This window comes from Scomber japonicus, chromosome 17, assembly GCF_027409825.1.
Source record: "Scomber japonicus isolate fScoJap1 chromosome 17, fScoJap1.pri, whole genome shotgun sequence".
In the NCBI taxonomy this organism is placed as follows: Eukaryota; Metazoa; Chordata; class Actinopteri; order Scombriformes; family Scombridae; genus Scomber; species Scomber japonicus.
The window spans coordinates 14,594,584-14,619,657 of record NC_070594.1 but is presented as its reverse complement, the minus strand read 5'-3'; the positions used below and the strand labels follow the sequence as shown (position 1 = coordinate 14,619,657).

Below are 25,074 nucleotides of genomic sequence, written 5' to 3'. Positions count from 1 at the left end.
TGTGTCTGTGTATCAATCAGACTATCAGAGAGAGAGAGAGAGAGAGAGAGAGGCCAGTCTGGTCTGGCCCAGCAGCCCACATCAGGCTGTGGGAAATGCAGTTCTGCCTTCCTGTCCCTTCAAAGAAACTCTGCTCTCCAGCAAAATGGCAGGAAGCTTCCCCCGGCCCCTCTGATAGACAGGCACAAAACAACACAGACGGCCAGCCTCACCACATCACCGTCTGACTCTGCCCCTCTCAATCTACATTAAACTGGCACAGGCAACCGTCTGCGGAATTCAGCTTTTTTTTTTCCAGCCGAGAAAAAAAAAACAAAGCAAAGCATCCAGCCAAGTGTGTAAAGGGACGTAGATGTTTTGATTTCCTTGTCTAATTTATGGCTATTAATGTGTCCAGAAGAAGGAGTGTTTCACTGATGCTTTAAGAAAACTCCCGAATCACAAAGTTGACTGAAGGGGGAGACATTAGCCACATGATGATTAGGTCTGGGAACATCATGGAAGCCACGTAATATCTAGCCCCTCTCTGTCTCTAGCCAGCTACCTTTCATCTGCGGTGTATGTCGAGTCACCACTGGCCAAGGGTAACTAACAGTAATCTATCTTAATGACAGAGTTCATAGTGGGCCGCGGTGGTGCGGTGAGTTCCCCCTGCGAAACTCAAGAGTCCTCATCAGACTGTCTGTCTCTTCCCCTGTCTAACGACTGCTGGGAGAAGCGAGAGAAAGTGCTCTCCTTGCATGTTTGAGGGGAGACGGTGATGTATGCGCAAACATGTTCCTATATATACACACATACACACAGTCCATCACTCACGCTCTGCCACACATAGTCACGCAGACACATTTTTGGGCTCTCAGGGGAGAGCTGAAGCATTTTTGCCATTTGGCTATTATCCAGAGCTCCAGATACTGCAGAGATACTGCATTGTGGATGCAGCCAGACTTTGGGGGGGGAATCATCTGTAAAATCTCAGCAGGCCCCAACATAAAGCTTCAATCTTCGGTTTTTCTGTCAGCGTTCTCGCTCCCAGCTTCCAAAACCTCCTGCTGGCATCTGGCTCTTAGCGATCCTGATGCTGTCACGGCGAGGAAATTAAGTTTAAGTCGGATTTTGTCAATACATGCAGGAGAAGCAAAGTAGTGTCGGGCTAATATTTCCATCATCAGCAGTGCTGAACAAGTGTTGCCCATTGACTTATTGATTGCACAGTGTAATGTATCATTATACAGTGAGGGGCCGGCGCTCAGTTCGATCGCTGATTCGACCTGTTCTGTGGCCCCCCATCTGTCTCTCTTTCTCACATAACCATCCATCCATCTTCCTTCATCAGCTTTTGATTTTTTTTTTCCTCCAGTCTGCTATCTCGCTCTTCTTCATTCCCTTTTCTGTTCGATCGCATCTGGCCCAGCTTCCCTCCCCGTTGAGGGCGGTTCCGCGCTCGGTTTCAGCAGCAGAGGGGAAGGGGGGACAGGACGGGGCAGAAGATTGTAGTGGCGTATTAATGAAATTAGCGCTGTAGTTGGTTTGGGAGTATCAGGCGCCAGGCACCAGGGCTGGGCCGGGGTTAATTAGCTGGCAGCAGGCCTCTAATTGGGTCAGGACCGTGTCAGGCCCCTGGCTCTGGCCCTACAGGGATTGGATTACACCGTCAGGGGACAGACAGTAGGGGGAGGGAGAAAAAGGGTGTGTGTATGGAGGGAGCAGGAGGGAGAGTTTTTAGTAGTAAAGGAGGGATGGATGGAGAGGGAGCTGGAGGGTGCAGTGGATGTGGGAGAGAGGGGAGACAGGGGAGTATAGCCTAATCTGCCAGCAGGAGGTAAGGATAGGAGGAGATGGGGAGGGCTGGCTGGCTGGTTGAATACCGCTGTTAGACTGGATTGGATCGAGGCGGGTGGGTGCTGTGAAAGGGGGGCAGGGCAGGTGGTGAAGCTTGATATGTGTATCCATAGCAACGACAGAGTGGTGTGACACCACATGGGATTTGCTTGTGTTTTGGGGTGTGGTCTTTAATGCAGTCCTTGTCAGTCCACAATTACAAAGTTGTTTTGTGTCCATTTCACTGTATTTTAATCCAAATGTCTATTTTGCATGTATCCTTTTGTATAATGCCCTTAGCCAGTTAATCATAAATGTATTGGTGATTTAACCCTTACATAATGTTCAGGGTCAAATTTGACTGAGAGCTGTAAAAATACTCTTTTGAATTTTTCTTTAGTCTGAAATGTTATGACTTTCCCTAATGCGACCCATTATATACAAAGAAGGAAATATTTCACCTTTTTAAAAATTATTTTTGTAGTGTGTCTGCCTCATATTTATCTAAAAAAATTCAAATATCATCATTCAAAATGTGTTCATTCTTCACATTTAATATTATTTGTTGAAATTGGACCATAATATAATGTTTTTTATACAGTTTTTCCACATACAAATTTAAAAAATAAACACTCTGCTTACTGAAAGCTTTATTAAGGATTAATCATGTTTATTTATGACTGATGATGTCTTTATGAATGACTTGTGGTTCAAAAGTTTGGTATAAAGACTAATGATGAGGAAATACTGTGACGGGTCAGAATATGAACAGTATGTGAGGGTTAAAGCGCCACATGAGTTAGATGTATAGACATACCCATTTTTAATCCTCTGAGGCCTTCATAAGTCATGTTACTGCATCCAGTTTGCTCATGTTTAGGACCCAGTGGTCATGCATTTCACAGCAGCCACATGTAGCTTATAATGTAAGCCATAAGTGTTATGTTGGAATGAGACAGACCACCGAAGCCCTCCCAAATCGCAATTATTCATTTTCTTGGCTCAGCTTTATAGGGTATGGCAGAGATATTCAGAAATAGGGATTTTCTGTATGCTGCACTGAATGTTTTGAACTCGGCCACCTCTCTCTCTCTGTGTAAGCCACATCGTTGGGCTTTAGGGAGTTTGGATATGTGCTTTTTTTTTTTCTTTTTTTTCTTGCAAGCTATCTCGTCATTTCTGTCTCACATCTGTTTCTCTGCTTATCTTTTGATTATTCAGCATCTCTTTTGTACAGGTAATGCTCTCGCCACTGAGCCTCGGATATATTGGTGCCTCTCACAACAAAAAGAGCAAAATGTGGTAGTCATCCACTTAATATGGGATTTTTTCAGATTTTGTGGATATGTGGATTATGCCTCCCGAAAATTCGTTTAAATACTTGCGTCATTTAGGCCTGTTGGGTGCAAAAATCTTCAGATGGGGGCTTTAACCCATCCTCAAGCATGACATCGGAGACTGGAGGCTTAACTATAATCTGCTAAACAGAAACAGATTGGTGGCAGGGGTTGAGCAATATTGCCTTTTTATAAGAGCATTTGCAACTTTGCCCAGCAGTGGTTAGCATCTGGGTGGGTTGGCAGTGTGGCCAGAAGCACTGGTTGGTGCCCTTGACTGAGTAGCTCCATGGTTAGACTGGCACCTGTGGTGAGGAGGCCTGCGTCTGATCTAAACCACAACATCACCGCCGCCGCCACCAGGCTAATACCGCCTCGCTGAAGCCGGAGCCACCACAGACCCCCTTCAGTCTCCGCCTGTCCCCCTCTGTCTGGACCTTTTTTTTGCTTTTTTTCTTTCCTGTCTACGTCTAATCCTCTGCGTGTTTCACTCTCTCTTCCTTTTTACTTTTCGATCCATCCACTTTTTCGACGCCAATGGCAATTATAGGGATACAGTGTTTGTATGTTTCGAGGCTTGGGGGTGCGCTGGTCTGCTTCAGATTTACTTCACAGTCTCTTGCTTTGAGTGTATTATCAGTATCTTCTACTATCACCTTACATCCCTCTTCCCTTCTTTCCATCCTTTTAGTGAACTTCTACCATTTTTCTCTGCCAATTTCAGAGAATTAGTCCAATTTATCCTGGTCACATTTCATAACCGGAACAGTAAAATGAGGAAAACATTGATATTCTTCCCGAGATATAACAATTATCTGGAGGGGAAAAGTGAAATACAACATCAAACTCTGAACCCACCCTGTCAACACTTGGCGACAGGGACATCTCAGCCTGCGTGTGACCAGGACCAAATGTATCTGGCAGGCTGACACCACTCCACAGTGACCTCTCCAATACCTCCCCAGAGTGTTTTCCCTGTTCTTCTCTTCTATTAGTTCCTCTTTAACACCTCGGCAGGGCCTGACCTTTTTTTGGGGGGCTTATACAAGAGGGTCACAGGTCAGGGTTCAGCCTGAGTACTCATTAGCATGAAGTGCTACTGGTTTAAAAGTCAAGAAGGATCTAGTTGATTTTGTTGGATTATGGAGTCATTCTTTAGTGCTTCCAGAAATGATTTCATATCAGGGTTTTACAGATATTGCAGTAGGACGCTGTTGTATGTGTGTGTTATTACAGCCTCAGTTTAAAGTTTCTGATCTTGTGTTTTGGATTATTGGAGTGTGATTTTAACGCAGTTGGTTACATTACTTTGACAAAGCAAGGAAATAAGACTTGGAAATATTTATAAGTCCAGGTTTTCGCTGTACAAAAGGCCTTGGAAACAAGTGTCCCAACTCGAGTGCAAGACAGCTCAACTCTCCCATAGGGACTCTCTTGTAACCGTGGTCCGACCCTGTCACCTGACCCTGGACCTGGCCTTAGGTTCCCCCACTCAGGGTCACGACCCTTTGGTCAAACACCATAGTGTGTCTGTCACTGGGTCGATGGCAGCCCCAGCCCTTTTCTCATTCTGCCATTGTGCCAGATGACGTTAATTCCTCATCAGCTGGATGTGGAGAGAAGCACTTGAACAGCGGACCCAGGGTCAGATTGCTCCCCATTTGCTTCATGCAGTCAATCATGAGAGGGCCACAGAGTACCTGATGTGCCAGTAACGTGACCAAGACCAACTGGCAGGCCTGTTTGTTCATCTTTTGTGCCATTACGTAAATCACTTTTTCTCACACTTTCTGTGTCTTGTTCTCCCCCTCTCCTGTTCATTCTCTCTCTCTCTCTCTCTGCTCTCATCAGCTGTCCAGTCAATAAGGACACATGCTTTTTTTAAACAATCACCCGTTCAGGGACAGATTTAGGAGGATTGATCTCTGAGCTTATCCGTTATCCTAGAGACTATGGAGTCTTATCGAAGACTTATATTGATTAGTGAAGAGTTTATAACCTCTGAATAGAGTGGGCTGCTAGTCCAAAGAAAAGGCTTTCATTATTGTCTTCACATGTGAAAAAGTCATTATCCTGTGAGCTTACATATTTGGATACAACCTACAAACTAAATATTTTTAATTTGTATACTGACTGCGTGAAATGGGTGAATAATTGATCTCCATCTGTCTACTTAGTTTGGGTTTTTACTCTTTGTCTTCCTCTCTCTCTCAGATAAGGAGAGCCTGATCACGGAAAGTGGCAAACTCCACACCTTGGATATCCTGTTGAGTCGTCTAAAGGCCCAGGGACACAGAGTCCTCATCTACTCCCAAATGACTCGCATGATAGACCTGCTCGAGGTATAAACACACACACGCACACGCACACGCGCACACGCACACACGCACACACTTTGTTAACATTCCCATTCATGTTATTAAATCCTGATCCTTCTTGAAAACACAACTTTAATCTGTTAGTTACATATATCTCAGTGGTTACACGCCAGTTGTTTAACTGGTAGGTTTCCACCCGTGAAGTACCTCTCCAGTACCTCTAATCAGTCTGCCTGTCCCTCGTTAGTGCATTCATTAGACAGCTAATTAACAGGTCAGGGCTAATTAGCAGGGTCTCATCTGCAGGGGAAGCAGCCAGATGGGAGGGAAGACTAGAAGGAGAGAGGAGAGATGGAGGGGGAGAGAGGGAGAGGAGGAGGTGGGAGTGGCAAGGGGTTAACCCTTGGGGTTAGAGGAGAAAGAAATTCAGCAGAAAATCGAAGACAAAGGTGGTTGAAAGGACAGAGGGGGAAAGATGGGAACAAGAACAGAAAGATTAGCATAAAACTTGTTTTTCCACTCTGAGCCAGAAATGAGAAGAGCCAGGTTGTTTTAGCAGACGATGGTGAACACCAATGGGAGTCTTTTTATTCTTATCTTTACAGGATAAATGCTCTAAGCTGCTTGTTTGGGCACTGAGTCAGTGCAGCTGTATCATCATATAATTTAAGTAATTTATAACAAGAACTGTGAAGTTCATACTGCAGAAAACCATTACACCCAAGTCAGAGACACTTTATCTATGTTTAGCTTCTTGGCTAGCTATAATGTATTTCAATGTCAGCAGCAATTTAGAGTTGAAGTCTAAATAAAATCTGCGTCACCTCGCTCTCTTTAGAAAAACAATGTTACAAAGCCATTCTGCCGGCAATCATGTGCCGACAGCCTCCGTGCAATACTCTATTGTTGCCTCCATATTTGTTACAAACATCACTATGGAGCCAAAAGCCTCTGGCATGATGTCACTGGGAATTCCTTCCCCGTTCACACAGCGCTGTGCCATTTCCACAGCCAAATCTTTTGATGGCAGATGGACCCACCCAGGTGGTTAAGCGCTGTCTTCCTGTGTGTCTGGAAACACTGGGAATGCCTTGTGTCAGAGGCCATACAAAAAACAGCAGTGGCGTGAATACTCACACAGCAGTGCCATGTGTATCGCAGAAGTGCGTGTTTATAAGTGACCTCATACAGTTACCGCTGGCTGTGACAGCATCTCCTCTACTAATGGGTAAAACGATTGAAATCATAGACTCGCCCAATCTGGCCTCAGTTTTCCTTCATCGTATTATCTTTCTCATTGGTACAGGGATGAAATTTTTGCAGATGGAATTGATTTCCTGAACATGAAACCCAGAGAAAGAGTGAAGGAGAGGCTGATGCTAATCTGTGTCATTAGCGTCATTGTTTTCGTCGCCAGTCGGCTGCCGGTTCTCTTGGTGACATCACACAGTTGGGTGATGGATTGTTGAGATCCGGGTGGCCTGAAGAAAAATAACATTGTTGGCTTTCTGTGGCAGTGGCCGAGATCAGATCGGGACCGCCAAGACACTGCCCCGCTGCATGAGTTGCGTGTTTGTGGCTGCTTAGATGGTACTTTACTGAAATTGCAAGTCTGTGGCTTAGAGTTGGCAGGAATGCCCGCACTGAGTCTTTGGTGAGGCAGCCAGAAATCAAGAGAAGATTGTATGAAGGAGTTTAGATTACAGATATACAACTGTGGCTTAATTTGCCTGTCAGTTCCTCTTTTTCATTATTAACCAACATACTGTGGGATAAAGTGACCCATTACTCAATACAAAGCATGACTTCAATTTGAGATTTGAGATTTTGAATTTGATGCATACCAAGTGTTTTATTATAAGTTTCCGCCACACTGTGATTGTAAATAAAGTAGAAGTGAATGAAAAGCCACACTCAGACATGTTTTTAAGATGTGTATAAAACACTGTACTTTGAATAATAATTTGTGTCTCTTATGGTTTTTTTTGGTTTTGGAAAAATGATCAATTAAAATCCTTAAAATAACATTTGCTCCCTTTGCCTCTGGACACAAGATGTCTCCTACTTCACTGAAAAGTCTCTTTTCAATGTTTGTACACTGGAGGCTTCAAATTTCCAAATCACACTTGTGTAAGTCGTATACTGCAACACAACAGGCTCTAAACTACTTGTGATATCATAAATCAAGCTCATTTAATAGTCTGCACATACATCAGAGCTCAAACATCCAACTTGAACTAACAAGCAAAAAGCTAATTTTGCGTGGACTTTTAATATTATAGCAATCGTGAGCAGTGGAGTTTTATTTATTACAGTCATTAATTTTTCGACTCTGATGGATGGATTATATAGCACATTTTGAGCATGTTGGTACTCGATGTATCATGGCACTTGAAGCAGTCGAAGTTGAATTCCAACTCAGACTTCTGTTACAACGTTGGCAGTCTTTGCTGTTAGCTGGTTAAGAAAGTATTTACAGTCCCTCTACTTGATGTTCTTTTCTTGTAGTAGTAAGCACCGCAGTTGGGAACAGACCGTGACCTTGCACAGTGTGTTCCCAGTTAAGAACTGCAATAAATACACAATGTATTCGTGTACTTCTGAGAGTTCTTTTTTTTCTCGACTGAAGGGGACTTGTTATTGTTTGGGAAGTTAAGAACAACCTGACTGCCCGTTGCTTTTCGGCAACATCAACGTGCCAACTCCGAAGAGTACAAATGTAGTTTGGAGCTGAGAAAGAAAAATTAGACAGGAAACAGGAAACATCACCGTGGCTTTTAAACAGATTTCTGTCCTCTTCCCATACATTACTTTAGCTCACTAAGAAATCACACCCATAAAAAGTTTTCTTACTAAATATGATTCATAATTAGCTGCTGAAAGTTGGTTGAATAAGATAAACGTTTTGTCCAGTAAAAGGTTCACCTTGATTTATAACATTAGCAGTGGAAAATATTACAAAATCTGTGAGTAAATGCAGAAATATAACAGTGTGAGTGATGATTAACACAAACTCGTGCAATAAAGAAAAAAGAAAATTGCCAGCTGTTGAGGTAGAGATCTCAGTGTGGCAGCACTGTTGGAGAAAGTTCATAATGTAGGATGCAGTATTGCATCGTAGGACCAGGCAGGTCTCAACAAGCTGAGTGAGTGTGAGAGATCTCAGGTGATCTTCTTCTGAAACTTTTTTCAGATAACTTTAGATGTTGATTAATTTTTATTATTAGGAAGGCTGACTAAGGCTTTCCCGTAACAGTATCTGCAACATCCTGCTGGCAAGATATCAAACCCCAATTCAACAAGGTTAGCAGCATTTTGGCGAGCACCGGGCTAATGGTCCCTAATGTAGTGTTCACTCAGAACAGATGGGGCAGTTGGGATCAGAGCCAGACATACTGAGAGGAGGGCAGGCCCTGCCGGGACAGAGGCCCCAAGTGTCGTGACTGGGCTTTGAGGGGTCACAGAAAACATAGTGTCAAGTCATTAGTATCATTGGTAATGATTGTGTGAGGTGAGTTTTGATATGTGCCAGCAATTGTAACCGGCTTATTGGTTTGGGGGCACTGATATATTCAAGGCAGTGCTTACAGAGAGATCATCATGTCACCTCATCAGTACTGTTGCTCTGACACCTGCACTTTGGGGGCCCGTCCCATCAGACCTAACACGCCCCCACACACACATACACACACACACAGAACATTTTAGGGGATATGGGGTATTAAATATCAATTTCTGCATTTCTCAATGTCTCACTGGGCGTAGGATTAAAGTTTCAACCTCACAAAATGTGCTTAAGTAGTTTTTATAAATTGGACACAAATTTGTGGTCAGAAAGACATTCTTAAATGTAAGATTAACATTTGACTTGACCCTTGGAATTTAACAAATAGACCTGCAGGGCTTATTTGATCCTTGGAGAAAGACTTACTTAGCATTGCATGCCTGAGAACTTATTAGATTGAGTGTAAAGTCGCTGGTGACTATTCCCCGAACAGAGGCTGAGAAACAGTCCGGCATTCCGATTTCCTCAGATTTGGATGACAAGAGTCAGCATGTTGCAAAATTAGTGGTGAGGGTGACCCAGGACTGTTAAACAGCAAAAAAATGATCGAATTAAAATAAAATTCATGAATTCCATGTGGGGCTGGATCCACTCCACTTTTTGATCAAGCATCTTGAAAAGTAACAACTGCAATTCCTTTGGTATTCAGCAACCATTCACACGTATTACTTCCCTTATTCTATGTGACATCTCTGTTAAAGCAAGTTGTATCATTTCCTCTGAATTAATGGCGTGCTACAGTTAGCTCTGGCACAGACCAGAATAAATGAAGATATATAGTATAACTAAATCCCACATGGTGATATTACTGTACTGTGTGTTTGGCATCCATTTTCACTATTAGTTGTTTTTTTTTGTTTTTTTTTTTTTTTTATCCCATTTTCCAGGAGTACATGGTTTATCGCAAGCACACCTATATGCGCCTCGATGGATCCTCCAAGATTTCAGAACGTAGAGACATGGTGGCTGACTTCCAGAGCCGGTGAGTAAAGATGACTTGAAGTGTGTGTGTGTGTGTGTGTGTATGTTTGGATTTGCCAATAACTTGACTGTAAATCCTCTATTTTGTATATTGCCTCAATCAGTGAACAGTTTAATCTTACACAAGCATGTGCAAAACTAATGGTTTTGTGTATCATGTGTGTGTTTTTCCTTGTGAGTTCACATGCTCTGGTTTACATTAGTGCATAGCTCTGTGGCGCCGGTATTTCTCTGGTTCTAGTTGCGTGTGTAGGTGAGAGTGTCTCTTAGGTTATTGAAACCGCTTCAATTTCCGTGCCTCTCTTCTCTTAAAGTTTGAACAGTCTATAGCACACAGGCTCAGTTTTGCTTCCAGGCTGGTGTCAGGTTTGGTTTCAGTTTGAGTTGATGTTGTTCGGAGTTCTTCTAAATTTACATTGTAACTTAATTTTGTGCTATGATGTCTGGATATTTGCACTGCAGTTGTAAATGATATATTTCTTTCTTATTTTGTGCGTCTCTCCCACTCCTCCCTTTCTCTTCCATCCACAGGACAGATATCTTTGTCTTTCTGCTGAGCACGAGAGCCGGAGGGCTGGGCATTAACCTGACTGCTGCTGACACTGTGAGTCAGCAAAACACTGACGGAAAAACACTTAATTGATTTGTAATATCAAGTATAGGAAACACTAATACTTTTAAGTGTATCATACTGTACTTTGTGCTCTGTGTGTGTGTCTCAGAAAAGGGTGTAGGTGATGTGGGAGCATTAATATGTTGACATTATGACACTATAGTATGGGTGCACATACTTTTGAAGGGGGGTGGACATCTCTGTGTACCTCTCAGCAAAATTTCCCCCTGTGTCCCTGCAGCCCAATAGTTCAAGTGGGATTAGCTTTAATGACAATGAGCCTGAAGTGATTGTCAACACAGGACATCTGTCATGTTAAAGGGCAATCCACTTGGGACACACATCGCCATAATTAGTCTCAGAAATGACAAAAAAGGGAGTGTTTGCTTCATATTTGTCATCACATCGTCACCAATAACAATGCAGCAGGATTAAAAGTTGGAAGTGGACCGAAGATGATCTTGACCTCGTGGATTGTAATTTATTTTAGAAAGAAATAACTTTGGTCTTAATATTAATATGTCACTTTTCTATCTCTCTCTTCCTCTAGGTTATCTTCTATGACAGCGACTGGAACCCCACGGTGGACCAGCAGGCCATGGACAGGGCTCACAGACTGGGTCAGACCAAGCAGGTCACCGTCTATCGCCTCATCTGCCAGGGCACCATTGAGGAGAGGATCCTGCAGCGGGCCAAGGAAAAGAGCGAGGTCTCAAATTCGATCATTTTCCTTTTAAATATATCCCACCAATAGGGATATTCCATTAAACTGAACTCAGTTTGAGTGTTTTTGTGAATTGATGAGAGTTTATTAATGCTCCCTGTGTGATTAGATCCAAAGGGTGGTGATCTCTGGAGGCAACTTCAAACCAGACACACTCAAACCCAAAGAGGTGGTCAGCCTGCTGTTGGACGATGATGAGCTGGAGAAGAAACGTGAGTGTTTGAATACATCATAGGCACGCACCTATTACCAGGAAGTAACCGTAAGTGTGAAGGAACATTTTTTTAAAAATCAGTTTATGTTTTCCCGCAGTGCGTCAGAGACAGGAGGAGAAGAGGCAGCAGGAGGAGTGCAGCAAGGTGAAAGAGCGCAAGAGAAAGAGGGAGAAGTACGCTGAGAAGGTATGATCAACAGAAATCTCAAGGACTGTCTTGTGCATAAATAGAGATTTTGGGCTGATGGTGAAGCTACAGCAAAGGTCACGGGGTCACTAAAGATGTCAAGATTTATTCTTAAGGGATTGTCCACACAAAATTCACAGAAATCTAACCATTTGTTTGAGATACCTTGACAGGGACTGAAGTAGTGTTTAGCTGTAAGGTCGAGGGATGGACTGAAATCATTAGAAATCATCCTCTGGGGGATCATATCCATACCAGATTTCATGGCAATCTGGCCAGTAGTTGTTACGTTATCTTCCCCTGGACTCAAGTGTTGGGTAGGATGTGAGATATAACATCCTAGGAGAGGAATGGAAATGTATTAAACACTTACTGTCTTATTCACTTGGTTTCTGCCTCTAACCTGCAGAAGAAGAATGAGGAGTCAGAGAACAAGAGGAGAAAGGAGGTGAACTTGGTCATCTCTCATGCACCTTCAGCCGACAACTCCAACCTGTCCGCGGACGGGGACGACTCCTTCATCAGTGTTGAGATGGACTCAGCCATGCCCAGCCCCTTTAGTGAGGTGAGGGAATCAAAGAGCGAGATGTTCTCCTTTTATGGAAGTGAGGGAGAAGGGAAATACGAGTGGATGAGTGTGATTTATGATGAGAGGTTGGTTAGAGACTGCTCCATTATGTCCATTTGGCCTGTATCCACAAACTCACTCTCTTCTCTATTCTGCATCTTGTGCTTTTAAATTATGCTGCTGCCTTTTTCATCCTCTTTTTCTTATCCTCTGTTCCCTTTTTAATCCTTTTTTTTTTGGTTATTTATTATTCTCTCTCCATGTGTTACTTTCTACTTTTTCTCTATCCTTCTGTCCTTCTGTCTCCCCGGCTGCTTCTTTACTTACCTCATCTCTCACCTTTTTTTTCTGTGTCTATTCAATCAATCTCTTCCTCTGCCTCCCGAACTCCTCCCTCGCTTTCCTTCTCCTTTTTTGTTCCTTTCACTTTTTCCTCTATGGTTCCCCTCTATTGCACCGGCCTGGTTCCCTTGTTTCCCTGTGGTGCTGACCCCCAGCCTCTGTGTGTGTCTGTGTGTGCTCCTGTACACCTCCAGATCTCCCTGAGCAGCGAGCTCCAGCCCGGTTCGTTGCCGCCAGACGCTGATGCAGATGAGAGCAGCAGCGACATGTTGGTCATTGTGGACGACCCGGTTTCATCTGCGCCGCAGTCTCGTGCCACCAACTCTCCGGCTTCTGTGTCCGGATCAGTCTCTGACAACATGAACGGTGAGAGATCAAATAAGTTTCGGCCCTTTGTGTTTTTATTTATTAAATGTTTATTTGCATATGGTCAAGTCTAAAGCATGGACTAATGCCACATACCCCAGAATTTATAGCCACAGCTAATTTGGAAAGCCTGTCCCTAATTGGGCTTTTTAAAAGTACATAAAACTTCAATAAAATCCAAAACTCAACAATACATATACTCACATAAAAACACAAAGCGTATCATAAAACAACAAACACCAAATCACTCATGACCACAGGACTGATCGCTCTTTAATTTGAGTATAAAATGATCCCAGTCATGGTCCATTTTGGGGTCTGTGGGTAAAGAGTTCCATATGTTGATCCGCCAAATAAATAAAAAAACAACATCTGTCCAAGAGCAAAAGCGAAAGAGCACCTTACAATTCCCACCTCATTTTAGAGCCAGAAATTCTGAGAGGTACCAGCTGGTCACTGCGCACCCTAGGATGATGTGTCTCATAGCTTAATTCCAGTTTGAATACACTATTAAAACAATCTTTATTTGACATACCCCAGAATTGTTGAATATCCACAGCCTGCGTCCAAAAATACAAGTATCCATCTTTAAACACCTACACACAAAACCCTAATAAACTTTAAAGTACACATAGAATGTAATAAACTTGAAATATATATGTAATTAGTGTGTAAGATTTGTTTGGTTACTAGGGGGACATTCTTTTTCTGCTTGTCTCCACCTGCCCAGCCCACCGCCTTATGACGCACATCGTCAAAATGTTCATTTTTGATGTTTTTCCCAGCTGAAGATCATCTCAGTGCATGCAATCTGTGCTGCTGCCCTTCATCATAAGATGACTCCAAACTTGCCAAGCAAAACTTAAACCTAGTACTATCTCTATGAGACAGTATTATCGCATTACATTGTGACTTAAGTGAGGGTCATCACTGCTGGCTGTTATGGTCTCTTGCATCCATTAAGACAAGTAGTTTATTCTCTCAAATGTTTCAGTGTGCTTTGGATCCTGATAGTGAACCTATAGTTGTTATAGTCTCCACAGTATATCTGTACTTTGGATGCACTAGAATAAGGTAATCCCTCCTAAATACTCACTGGTTCGTTGAGACCCGTTTTGGATTTTCACTGCCATGCTAAGAGGCTCCTGCCAGAAAGGTTATTAATGGCCCCTGTTAACTAGGCCCCGTGAGTCGGGAGGAAGTTTCAGAGATTCAATAATGAAAAGTTGAGAAGGTGAAATGAAGGTGGGAGTGAGGGAGCAACTGCTGAAATTAAGACAGATGAGTGAAAGGGGAGGAAGAGTGACATTAAAGAGGGGAGAGTACGAGTCAGAGATTTGTGGAGGATTTTCATCTGTGGCGGGGTGTTGGTGATAGGAGAGACTCATATCCCCCCAGAGAGGGCTTGTATACCAGAGTTTGGCTGGAAACATGCAAAGAAAATGCAGACCAGTGGAGAGACTGAGGAGTCTAGGTACTGGAGGCTTATGCACATTATCAGTGAGGCAGACACAAACTCTAATTCTGCAAGCAGCACGGAAAATAGGAGTAGAGTTTCCGTTTTTGCTTGAGCCTGTACTTAGGGTAATGATGGGTAGTGATGAATGTGTAATAATTCTGGTGCATTACCGTAAAAATGACCACATCAGTATCTTTTGAGGACTTGAATTAAGACCAAGCCAGACAGAACATCTCTCTTCCAAAACTCTTTATTAGTACTGTTTATTCCTTCCTGACTTCATTTCTATCTGCAATATGTTCATGTATGTATTCAAACAAGTGAAAATACTTAGGCAATTATTAAAAAATGAATAAATAAAAAATAGAGCATTTTTCTGATTTTTGTTTTACTTTCCTTCCTTCTTCAGGTGTCTCAACCTCAGACACAATTAGTCCTGGCAGAGGCAGGTCGGGGCGGAGTCGAGGCCGCCCTAAAGGATCAGGTGGCGGAGCAAAGTCGGGAGGGAAAGGACGTGGGCGCAAGTCAACAGCGGGTAGTGCAGCAGCTATGGCAGGAGCAATGGCTGGTGCAGCAGCTGCATCAGCAGCAGCATATGCTGCTTACGGCTACAGTGTTTCTAAAGGTTAGAAAAAAACTGAACTCTGTATGATCTCTGTTGTGTTGTTTCATGCCTTTTATTTACAGGTTGTCATAATTTCTCTTTGGCATGATTCATTTTAAAGCTGGTAGGGGTACACTGATGCCGATGTCTGGATTGTTATCAGAGCGGACACTGACCAGGGACTAGTTGCATAAACTTGGTTCAATACTAGTCTTGGTGTTAGTCTGGTTTGAGATTGTCAGGTCAGACTAGTCTAATTAAGCCTATCCGTTGTATAAATAGTGTGACTGATTTAAGTTGAGGTAGGAAAGTTAACCACCTCTCCCCCTGGCTAAACCTCTGGAGAGAGCTTTGTTGCTATGGCAAGAGTCTGTTAGAACTTCAGTTAAAAGACACAAAGACAAATGTATATTGATTTCTGGACAAGAGAGGAGTACATTTTACATTGGTGAGAGTGAAACTTTCATAGTACATAGTACTTGCTCCATGCTGGAAATGGCAAATGGTTGGTTATTGGAAAGAGTCTTAAGAGAGAGAGTCTAGAGGGATAGAAACAACCCATTAGAGAGATGCAATTAAGTGGCTACTAAAAGTTATTACAAACAATCATCAGACCTCACAGTAAAGACAGTTCAACTTTGGAGTGAAATTAAGCCCTTTTCCCAGTAAGTTACCATGACATATCAGTATCAGTGTGTTTTTACCCCAAAATGTAATCAAAAATGGGCTTCACTAGCCACACTGAGAATAAGTCAGAACTGAAGAGAAAAGGCTTTGTTAGCTAGCTCTCTGTCAGTGTCTGTGTGTGGTCTTTTCTGCTGACTTTGCTGGGATTATTCTCAAAGCTTCTTCCTCCAGTGATTTTGTCTTTCTGGCGAATGGCTTGAAATATTTTCTCAATAAGAACTTCATAATTTCACACTGATTTATAATGTTTTTTATAGTCCTGATCAGAAACATATTGTCCACTGTCAGAGTTTAAAAATCTTCATGCCTGTCTCTCCCCCAGCTGGCCTCACTGCGTCCAGCCCCCTGCAGCCTTCCCTGGGCCGGTCTGGTACCAGCCCCGCCTTCAACCCCAGCAGAAGCTCGTCTCCTCAGGCCAAAGGAGGCGCCTCCACCCCAAGCCCACACAAACAGCTGACCCACAGCCACCACCACAGCAGCCATGGTGCAGTCAGGAAGGGGAAGGGCCCTGGTGGTCCTGGCGCTCGATGATGGATGCACTCATACATTCTGAACACGCATGAATGTGTACTCACACACACGCACATGCATAGATAACTGACCTACTCTCACTGTGATCCCCACAGATGTCCTAAGCCTAAACTAATAAATAGGGAGTACAGTATTTATAGTAAGTGAGGCTCACTACCTGGAGGACCATGCTCATGCCTGCTGACTCAGCAACTAAAAGGACCCTCTTCACAACCACACACACACAGTCATTTTAAGGTACAGTCCCTACCAGCCTCCACATTTTTTGTGTAAGTTTTATTTTAATGTGTCCAGGTCAGTGGACAAACTCTGCCTTGAGTATTTTTTATTTGCGTCGTGACGAGTATTTCCAAGTGCTTTTTGAGAAGACAAACTGAACTTTTCTACTCATGACCGGAAGCTCTTTTGATTTGCTACCTAGCTACAACAAAGACGTGAACCGACACATGTGGCTTAAAGGGCTTTGAAATCCTCGTGTTTGCCAGGGTAGTGAAGCAAAGAAGTTTCTGTCAAATGCACTGAGCCACGTCTTCCTTTTTTTTTTTTTTTTTTTTTTTGGGTCCCCTCCCGTGTGTGTTATTGATTGTCATACATGTACATTAGGTTATTTAAATGTTCTATAGATATGCTCAGTGCAAACTGGTGGATAATTCTGCATTTCACAGAGTTTAAATGTGAACCTTACCAACCAATACTTTACCAAACAACACGTCTACAGCTTTTGTACTAATAAAGCTTATTTTTATAATTAAAAAAAAGTGAGTACCCATACCAACATGGCAGGTCTTAACATTTTGTGCAAAAAATGTATTCCAGTACAGCAAGAAATGAAAATTGATTATATATATTTTGTCTAATGGGAAAACGAATGGATAATGTAAAAAAAATTATATTCCAAAATGAGGGTTACTGGCTGATCCGGCATTGCTGCTAAAGTAAATTTATGAATTCATTCATGATTTGGTTGTCTAATATTTAAGTTATTTCCGTTAAAGAAAAAAGAAAAAAAAAGGCAATTCATCACAACTGTGAATGGGATTATCACCTGTAAAACAGTGTAAATTGTACTGAAGCCATTTCTATTTTTCAGAAACTGCTCTCGTGCTGAGGAGTCTGTGGTTCTCGTTGATGTCATTGATGTTTTAGGAAAGGTTTGCATCGGTGTCCTGAGTTGAGCACTACATCTGTTATAGGTTTGTTTGTTTTGTGTTAATAGTGTGATTAAAATATGATGTTCTATATTGATGTACATAATGATGAGAGCAACATTTCCTCTGGCTTCCCCCGCCCCCATTTGCCTGTCTATTTTTATAGGTTGTGTGTACATATGAATAAATGCATCTGCCATTTTACTAACAGGAGGAGCCAACTGAAAATAAAAGAGTGCTAAATCAGCTGCCCTGCTTGTTTTATTACAATTTTACTCTTTTTGTTCATTATACTCAGTATACACTACTAAGTAATAAGTAATAAAATATAAAATAACTCATTCTTCTTAAAAATTTAAATTTGAATTCTTTATTAATGAAATGATTTACTAAAGGCTTGCGTGTATAAAAACGTGTGCAAACTTGACATCACTTGTAAAATATATGCAAGCTGAACTACTAACGCAGCGCACTGAGGTTTGCGTCCTTCAACTGTGCAAGATAATACGCACTGTCCATTTAATACGCCTGCCATAATGAATATGTAACATGGGGCGAGACTTTAGAGGCCATATCATAAGTTTGACTTAGTCCTGATATTCAGGAAGCTGCTGTGGCCAGTTCTGGAAAAAGGTTTCTTATTCCTTGGCTCTACACAGGGGTCACCAGAGGTAACAATGAGATGGATGCTCATATATCCCTATCACATCCAGGATAAAATGACATCCGTCAGCTGAAGAGCACCCTTTGGCATGCACTGCAAGGGTAAGAAACAGTTCATCAAGCCATATCACTTTCCTCTGTTGCTCAGAGATTCTTACCACAAGTTAAACAACATTGTGCAGTGGCTTCTGCTATAAATATCAGTTCTATGAAGCTCAAAAACTCTTTTTGGTGAGACTATCACCGAGGTATTGAATCAACTGTGGCTTTTTGAAACCATAACTATGCTGTCTTTGGCAACTACCTGTAAAGTGTCTGCTAGTCCTTGTTGATGAGATTCATGTCTCAGACTTCTCCCCTCTGATACCTGTAATCACAGAGTTTAGAAACGTGCTTGCAGAGGCTCAACAGTCACTGAAACCTGAAGGCCAAACTAAATCCCTGCATCAAATCTGCAAACTACAACCACATGTTTTGCTTTGCTCTCTGTGTTTGAAAAATGCTACACACAGTTACAGTGGTGGAAAGTAACTAAGTATTACTAAGTATTTACTCAAGTTCTGCACTTAAGTACAATTATACTTGTACTTAGGTATTTCCATTTTAGATTAGATTAGAAAGTCTTTATTGTCTCCAAGGGGCAATTTGATTTGCAACAGCAGTCGACAACCAAATTCACAACATAAAAAAAACAACAATAAAAAACAACAGTACAATACATAGAAACATAAATATAAATAATAAATGTCATCAGGTGAGTTATAATGACCATGGGTGCACAGTACAGGAACATCAGCCCAAAGCTTATTTAGAAACCCTACAGCCGAGGGAACAAATGATATGAGGTATCTGTTTGATTTGACCCTCTTAGTATATCTCTTTCCCGACGATGAAAGTTGAAACTCAACATGGAGAGGGTGATGTGGGTCTGCCAAGATGACCTTTGCCCTCTGAATGGCTCTTGCTTGATAAACACTGTCAAGCTGCTGCAAGCTAATGCCAGTGATCTTTTAGCAAAGTTTAACGATACGTCAATTTTTGTTAGTGATGCTGAGGTTCCCGTACCAGCAAATCACTGCAAAAGTTAAAATCGACTCAATAAAAGATGCTTTTCATATGAAGGTTTGACACAATGAATAATATAACAAGCTTTTAATATAGAACTCATTGTAAAAGATAAAACCAGTGGTTTCCAACCTTTTTGGCTTTTGACGACTTACAAAAAGCAGTGTGTTTTCAAGGTCACATTTCAGATGTCTGAGTTGTTTACAGCTCCACCAAATAGTGATTTTTCCCTCTAAACTTCTCACATGGTTTCATTTCAATAAATGTTCAAATGATCCAATATTTAACCAATTTCAAAGACTAGAGAAAATTTCCAAAAACTGGAAACAGATTTGTTTATCAGAACTTTTTTTCGTTTTTTCTTCTTTGCTCTCCCATTAACCATCTCACGACTCCTCAGATTGGTTTATTATTTATCACTTAGAAGGGGTGCGAGCGACCCCTAGTTTGGGAACCACTGGACTAAACTAGTTAACTACCTCAACATCCTGCAACTGCAACAGCAACATGTTGCTTGCAGACTGATGCTTCAGTATTAATGATGTCATATATAATAATATATCAGTCAGAGGCACCAAACCAATACTTTCACTGTAATACTTTATCTACATTTTGCTGCCATGTATGTATGTTCACTTCAACAGGATTTTTCATGCAGGGCTTTTACTTGTAATGGAGCATTTTTACATTGCTGGATTTATGCTTTTTTACTTCAGTTAAGGATCTGAGTACCTCATCCACCACTGTGGTTTCTATTTTTTAGACAACATTCAAAAACATAATCTGATTTGGAAGACCTCCCTGGACAGTTCTAATTTCATTTATGGTGGTCCAACATTCAAAAATTAAATGTCTTTCCAGAAACAATGCCCTGAATATACTTTAGATAATCCACAGACCTCACTGTGGACAGTTTTCATTGGAACTACTTTCTACAAAGAAATAGTCCCTATGAAAATTGTTGACAGTGAGGTCTCAGGAACTGGGACATTGTTCTTGGAAAGACATGTTGCTGCTGAGTTTTCCAGATGTAGTTTTTCAATGCTTTGAGCAGCACAGACTACCTTTTATTTAGGTCCATTGTATTGGGTTGCAAGCAGAAATATTACAGGAAAACATTATTTTTAAACAGTACTACATTTAGGGATGAGCTTTTCTAATTTTAGGCGAACTGACCCTTTAAGAGATACATCATACATAACATTTTGCCCTGACTAACTTTAGCACCCCTCACACAACCCTATCAAGGCAATCTATTTCAAATCTTCTGGGTGGCAAAGGTCTGGGACATCAATATTTTAAAGTGCACCTGAATTCACAGCAGTATATTTTTACATGGATTGGTGCCGGGCCAGTAAGATTTCATCTAGATGAGTGCCTTCAGCATGTTCTTCCTGGTGCACTCTGACATGACCACGGAGCAGACTGTAAACACAGGACTTCCAGGTCTGGGCTTGTTCCCAGCCAGCAGTTATATAAGCCTGTGCACCTAGATAGACTCTTGACTTGAATCCTGTCCAAGGTACAAGCTGCTCCAGCCAATGTTTGGGAGTGTCCAATGTATGTTTGTATATGTGTAGTCCCGGGAGCTGTTCCAGAAGTTATCTGGATAATGCTGCTGAGTAAAACCTGCATCCCAGTTAAAATGTATCTGGTATGAAAAGAAAGGTAATCTAGGCAAGTGTAACTCTGTAGCCTGTTTCCTCGAACGAGCCCCAGGCATGTACAGCGTGGCTGTCAACGTGTACGCAGACGACATATCCATATAATCTCTCCATATCCATCTGATATGTAGAACTGTCGTGGTTGGTGGTTTCCAAATATTTTAGCTTATGACCCCTCAAGATAAATGTGTCTCCTTTACTGCAGGTTATAATATTAGTTTGTGTTTGAAGCAATTTCATTACGTTTTTAGAAAAGCACAAATGACCAAATATATTTTCTGCTCCCCCTCCCTCTTGAAGCAACACTTGATACATCTTGATCTTGGTCATGCTTTCTGAATTTTGCAAGTCAGCCATCATGGATTTTCCACACATGGATCCAAATACACCATACTCCATGTTCCACATTTAAAATTAACAAAAAAAAAAGCAGAGGGGGGGGGGCACCATTTCCTTCTTGGGAGTGATCCCAAGGAGGAAATGGTACCCAACAAGCCATATCAAATCTTTGATACAATCAGCTAAAGATGTTGGTTTGCACCAGATTAAAGAAAGATATCCCACTTGCTCACACAAGACAAACAATAAGTGTTTTTGTTAAATCTTTTATTTGCCTTTACAGTGAATGGAAATGTTACCAGGTCTTTAAAAAAAAATTTTAACAAAAAAATCACAGCAGCAGTTTGGTGAATTGCAAACAGGTTTAACCATCACAATTAATTGCTGAAAATGTCTGGACGGAATCTAGACTGTGCAAATGAAAAAGCATCAATGAGCTTTTTATGACAGAACTGCAACAATGTATACAAGCAACAATCTACTGCTATTACAACTCATGTACTAATGCATCCGTTTTGACATTACAATGTAAACATGAGGTCATGCTTCAGTACCCTTCGAAAATAAAAAAACAAACACTGATGCCTCCCTTGTGATATCACTTCAGTAGCATTCAATTACACTGCATGGTAGTCATGAATATATTGTTAACATAAAACAGAGGGGGACTACATGACTGATGAAAAGCCTCAGTGTTGTATATGTGTGTTTATTTGTGTGTGTAGTGTATTCATACACTATAAGCTAGTGAGACAAAGGGTACAAGCTACTGGGCTGCCAAGAGATAGGACACCATGGTCAGGGCCGCTGTCTCGATGGAGAACAGGTGATGGTCTTCCACCTGTGGGCAGCTCTTCCTCATGAACTCGGCCAATCGGAGCAGGTACTCCATGTTGTGGCCCGTCTTCCCTCTGCACACAGCGATCTGGGCACCGATCTCCTCTGGGCTGGCTGGCCCCAGGTAGAGGGCGTTGTCAGCGGTGGCGATGTACACCAGCGCTTGAACCGGAGACTGGCCCTCCCCCTCGGGGTAGAAATCAACCATCTTGGTGACGTAGCCACCGCAGACTGTCTCACGCACATTCAGGTACTTCAGGGACTCCTCAACTTGAGCGCCCGTCACCTCGAACGCCACACCCCAAGTGCTCTCCTGTGAAAAGAAAAAAAAAATGAGTAAGACATATGATTCAGTGAGGAAATAACACTTGGAACTGCATTGTAGTTTCTAACCTGCAGCTTAGAAACTACAAAAACAAGCAGGAAGCAACATGAACCTTTACTTACGTCATCATCCTCAATGAGCGTCACCACTCTTCCGGGCTGCAGAGGAGGAGAAGAGGAAAAAATGAGTCAGTCGTCATGGACACCGCCTGTCAGTAAGGCCTTAACCAGCAGCTTCACATCGGCTGGTTTAACACCAACACAAGCAGAACATCATGTACCAAAATAAACAAAACACACTCTCGGTCTTACCAGCTCGTCGTTTCCACGGTGGAAGTTATCTCCGTGCCAGAAGCGTCTCTTGTAGCCGCTGATGAAACCCACTTTGCTCCTCTTGTACTTGAAGTCGGGTTTCCACACCAGCGACCCGTACCCGAAGATCCACAGGCTGCTCTTCACAGAGGTTATGTCTTGAGGCTTCATTTTTGTTTGGTAGTGTAGACGGCGTTAAAATGAATCTATGGATCACTTTCTCTCTCTTAACACAATGCTAAGCTAAGGTGACTAGCTAGCTAACGTGAGCTTCCTCCGGTCCAGGAGCAGAGGTACCGGCTGGCTCGCTGGTATACCGCGGACGGTATTGGAGCCCAACTGCTTAGCAGTTGCGAAGATGGAGTTTCGCAGTTTTTGCCTTGCACTATGCATTGCCATTGCATTACAGGTGCCGCATTATGCCTTAAAAATCCATGGCAGCCGGTTAGGCCCTTCGGATCTATTAAAAAATATCAAAACCGTTTGGACCAGCTGTTCAGCCGGTCGGTGAAAACGCGACTTTAAAACTAACAAATGAAAAGATTGAGGCCTGATTAAATATTATTGTTAAAACAACTAGCTGGTAGTCTAGTCGTAGTCGAGCAGTATCGGTGGATTGAATGGTTTCCTCGATAACAAGAGGCGAGTTAGCGACGTTCTTATAATGCGGACGTGAGGGTGGGCATATTTACGTCACTGCTTCTGACCAATAGTAATTAAGAGATTTTATTCCTTGTCGTGTTTCACCCAATGAAATTTCGGTGCGCCGAATAAGGCGGGACTTTTAAGACAAACTCGTTACATTATAGGCTAAATTTTTACTCAGGATTGACCAATGAACTGTCTTCTTTAACTGACTAAATATATGATTGGAGCAACCATCTTGTCACTCTCTGAAGATATTTCCATGGCTGATGCAACTTCCCACAGCATTACAGAGCAGTAGCAGCAGGGCAACACACCAAGACATTGCATCAGATGGGATACAAGGGGACAATCCTAAATAGGGTGGGGTATTTCTCACAAGATGTTCCATAAACTAAAGAAAGATCAAGATTCAAAATTATTTTTAAGTTAAACTCAAAATATTAAATGACCAGACACAGTCATGACAGGTTGACTAACTAACACCCTACATGGATGTTTACATGAGCCAGGGATTGTCAGGGATGTAATCTAGTCACACAGCTCAAAGATAAGACAAAGATCACTGACTACTTAGGATCCCTCACTTCAATCCTCAATCATTTCAACCCTTCACAACAAGGGAGAAATCTGTTAAAGTGAAGTGGGCAGGCTTTTTTGTTTTACAGTTAAATCTATGTATAAATAGGCTACAGGTCAGATATTTGTTAATGTTTTTATAGCTGCAGCAGGTAGGGTAACTTTGACAGGCCACATAAAATAGCACACCACTGGGGATAGCTATCATGGAAAATCCATAATCCACCTTTGTAATAACACATAGCAGCAATGTTTATATACTTTACTCAACAAGCATCTTATTTGGACTGCCAGATCAATGTTTGTAAAAAGAATGGGGGATTTGTGCCTGGGGCAAACATGAACTGCTGCTCCCCCCACTCTCTTGTGAAATGGCATTCTTATAGGTTACTCTTGAAGGTCAAAAATGCCCCTCTTTAAGACAGGGCCTCAAGATTGGTGGAGCTTTAAGAATAGGTTCACAGTTTTTCAAGTCTGTCCTAAAACAACAGTCATGTGTCCATATGAAGACTGAAAGAGGTTTTCTTCACTGTAATCATTCCTCCTGTTCATACTGGCCAGTAAAAGACCCCCTTCATGAATTTAAACATTCACCCAAAGTTTCTATGAGGCTTCAGCAGTCTGTGAATATCTGACACATTTACAGTCTTTTCTTGTATCAAATTCCCTATTTGTGTTTCCCTGTTGAGCTGCGGTGCAAGTACAGTAACATAAAGAGGGACTTTGGCAATATAATGTTGTAAGATATCCACTTGATTTGATTAGTTTGGATGGAGTTTAAAAGTTGAAGCTTCATATTACCTTTAAATAAACTTTCAAATACATTTTTACACATGAGGATGTCTGTGGATTTTGCTCCCCGTCACTTACATTGTAAATGCATTATGAAGGGGTCTTTTAATGGCCAGTATAAACAGGAGGAATGAGTAGAGTAAGAAACATGTGGTAATGTTCATTTGAGCACCTGGCTATTGACTCACAAGACTTGACAAGAGAGACTTGAAAAATTGTGGACCTATCATAAGATGCCTTTATTGTCAGTGTATTTATAATACAATGAAATTGCAAGTGCTCATCACAGTGGTATTTAAACATAGCCTACTACTAGATTCATATGTTCAGCATCACACACAATCAATCATGATCCATCATAAAACTATACAATATTTAAAAAAACAACAACA

General features: G+C 41.9%; 2 protein-coding genes across 2 annotated transcripts in view; one reads left to right on the top strand and one right to left on the bottom strand.

Annotated features, from left to right (window-relative positions):
- ino80 (INO80 complex ATPase subunit) overlaps positions 1-17,710 on the top strand; it is a 35,905-nt gene extending 18,195 nt beyond the window's left edge. The window contains exons 27-36 of the mRNA XM_053337340.1: positions 5,370-5,497; positions 9,926-10,020; positions 10,551-10,623; positions 11,183-11,341; positions 11,466-11,568; positions 11,669-11,757; positions 12,167-12,322; positions 12,862-13,033; positions 14,902-15,117; positions 16,106-17,710. Of these exons, the coding sequence (XP_053193315.1) occupies positions 5,370-5,497; positions 9,926-10,020; positions 10,551-10,623; positions 11,183-11,341; positions 11,466-11,568; positions 11,669-11,757; positions 12,167-12,322; positions 12,862-13,033; positions 14,902-15,117; positions 16,106-16,314 (1,400 nt within the window). The 3' untranslated portion in view covers positions 16,315-17,710. The remainder of the gene's footprint in view (positions 1-5,369; positions 5,498-9,925; positions 10,021-10,550; positions 10,624-11,182; positions 11,342-11,465; positions 11,569-11,668; positions 11,758-12,166; positions 12,323-12,861; positions 13,034-14,901; positions 15,118-16,105) is intronic.
- Positions 17,711-21,452: 3,742 nt separating this feature from the next.
- On the bottom strand, positions 21,453-23,310 carry chac1 (ChaC, cation transport regulator homolog 1 (E. coli)). The gene is made up of 3 exons (XM_053337346.1): positions 22,667-23,310; positions 22,478-22,513; positions 21,453-22,343 (listed from the first exon to the last, which is right to left on the bottom strand). The coding sequence occupies exons 1-3, from the start codon at positions 22,835-22,837 to the stop codon at positions 21,960-21,962; spliced, it is 591 nt and encodes a 196-aa protein (XP_053193321.1). The 5' UTR covers positions 22,838-23,310; the 3' UTR covers positions 21,453-21,959.
- Positions 23,311-25,074: the final 1,764 nt, after the last annotated feature.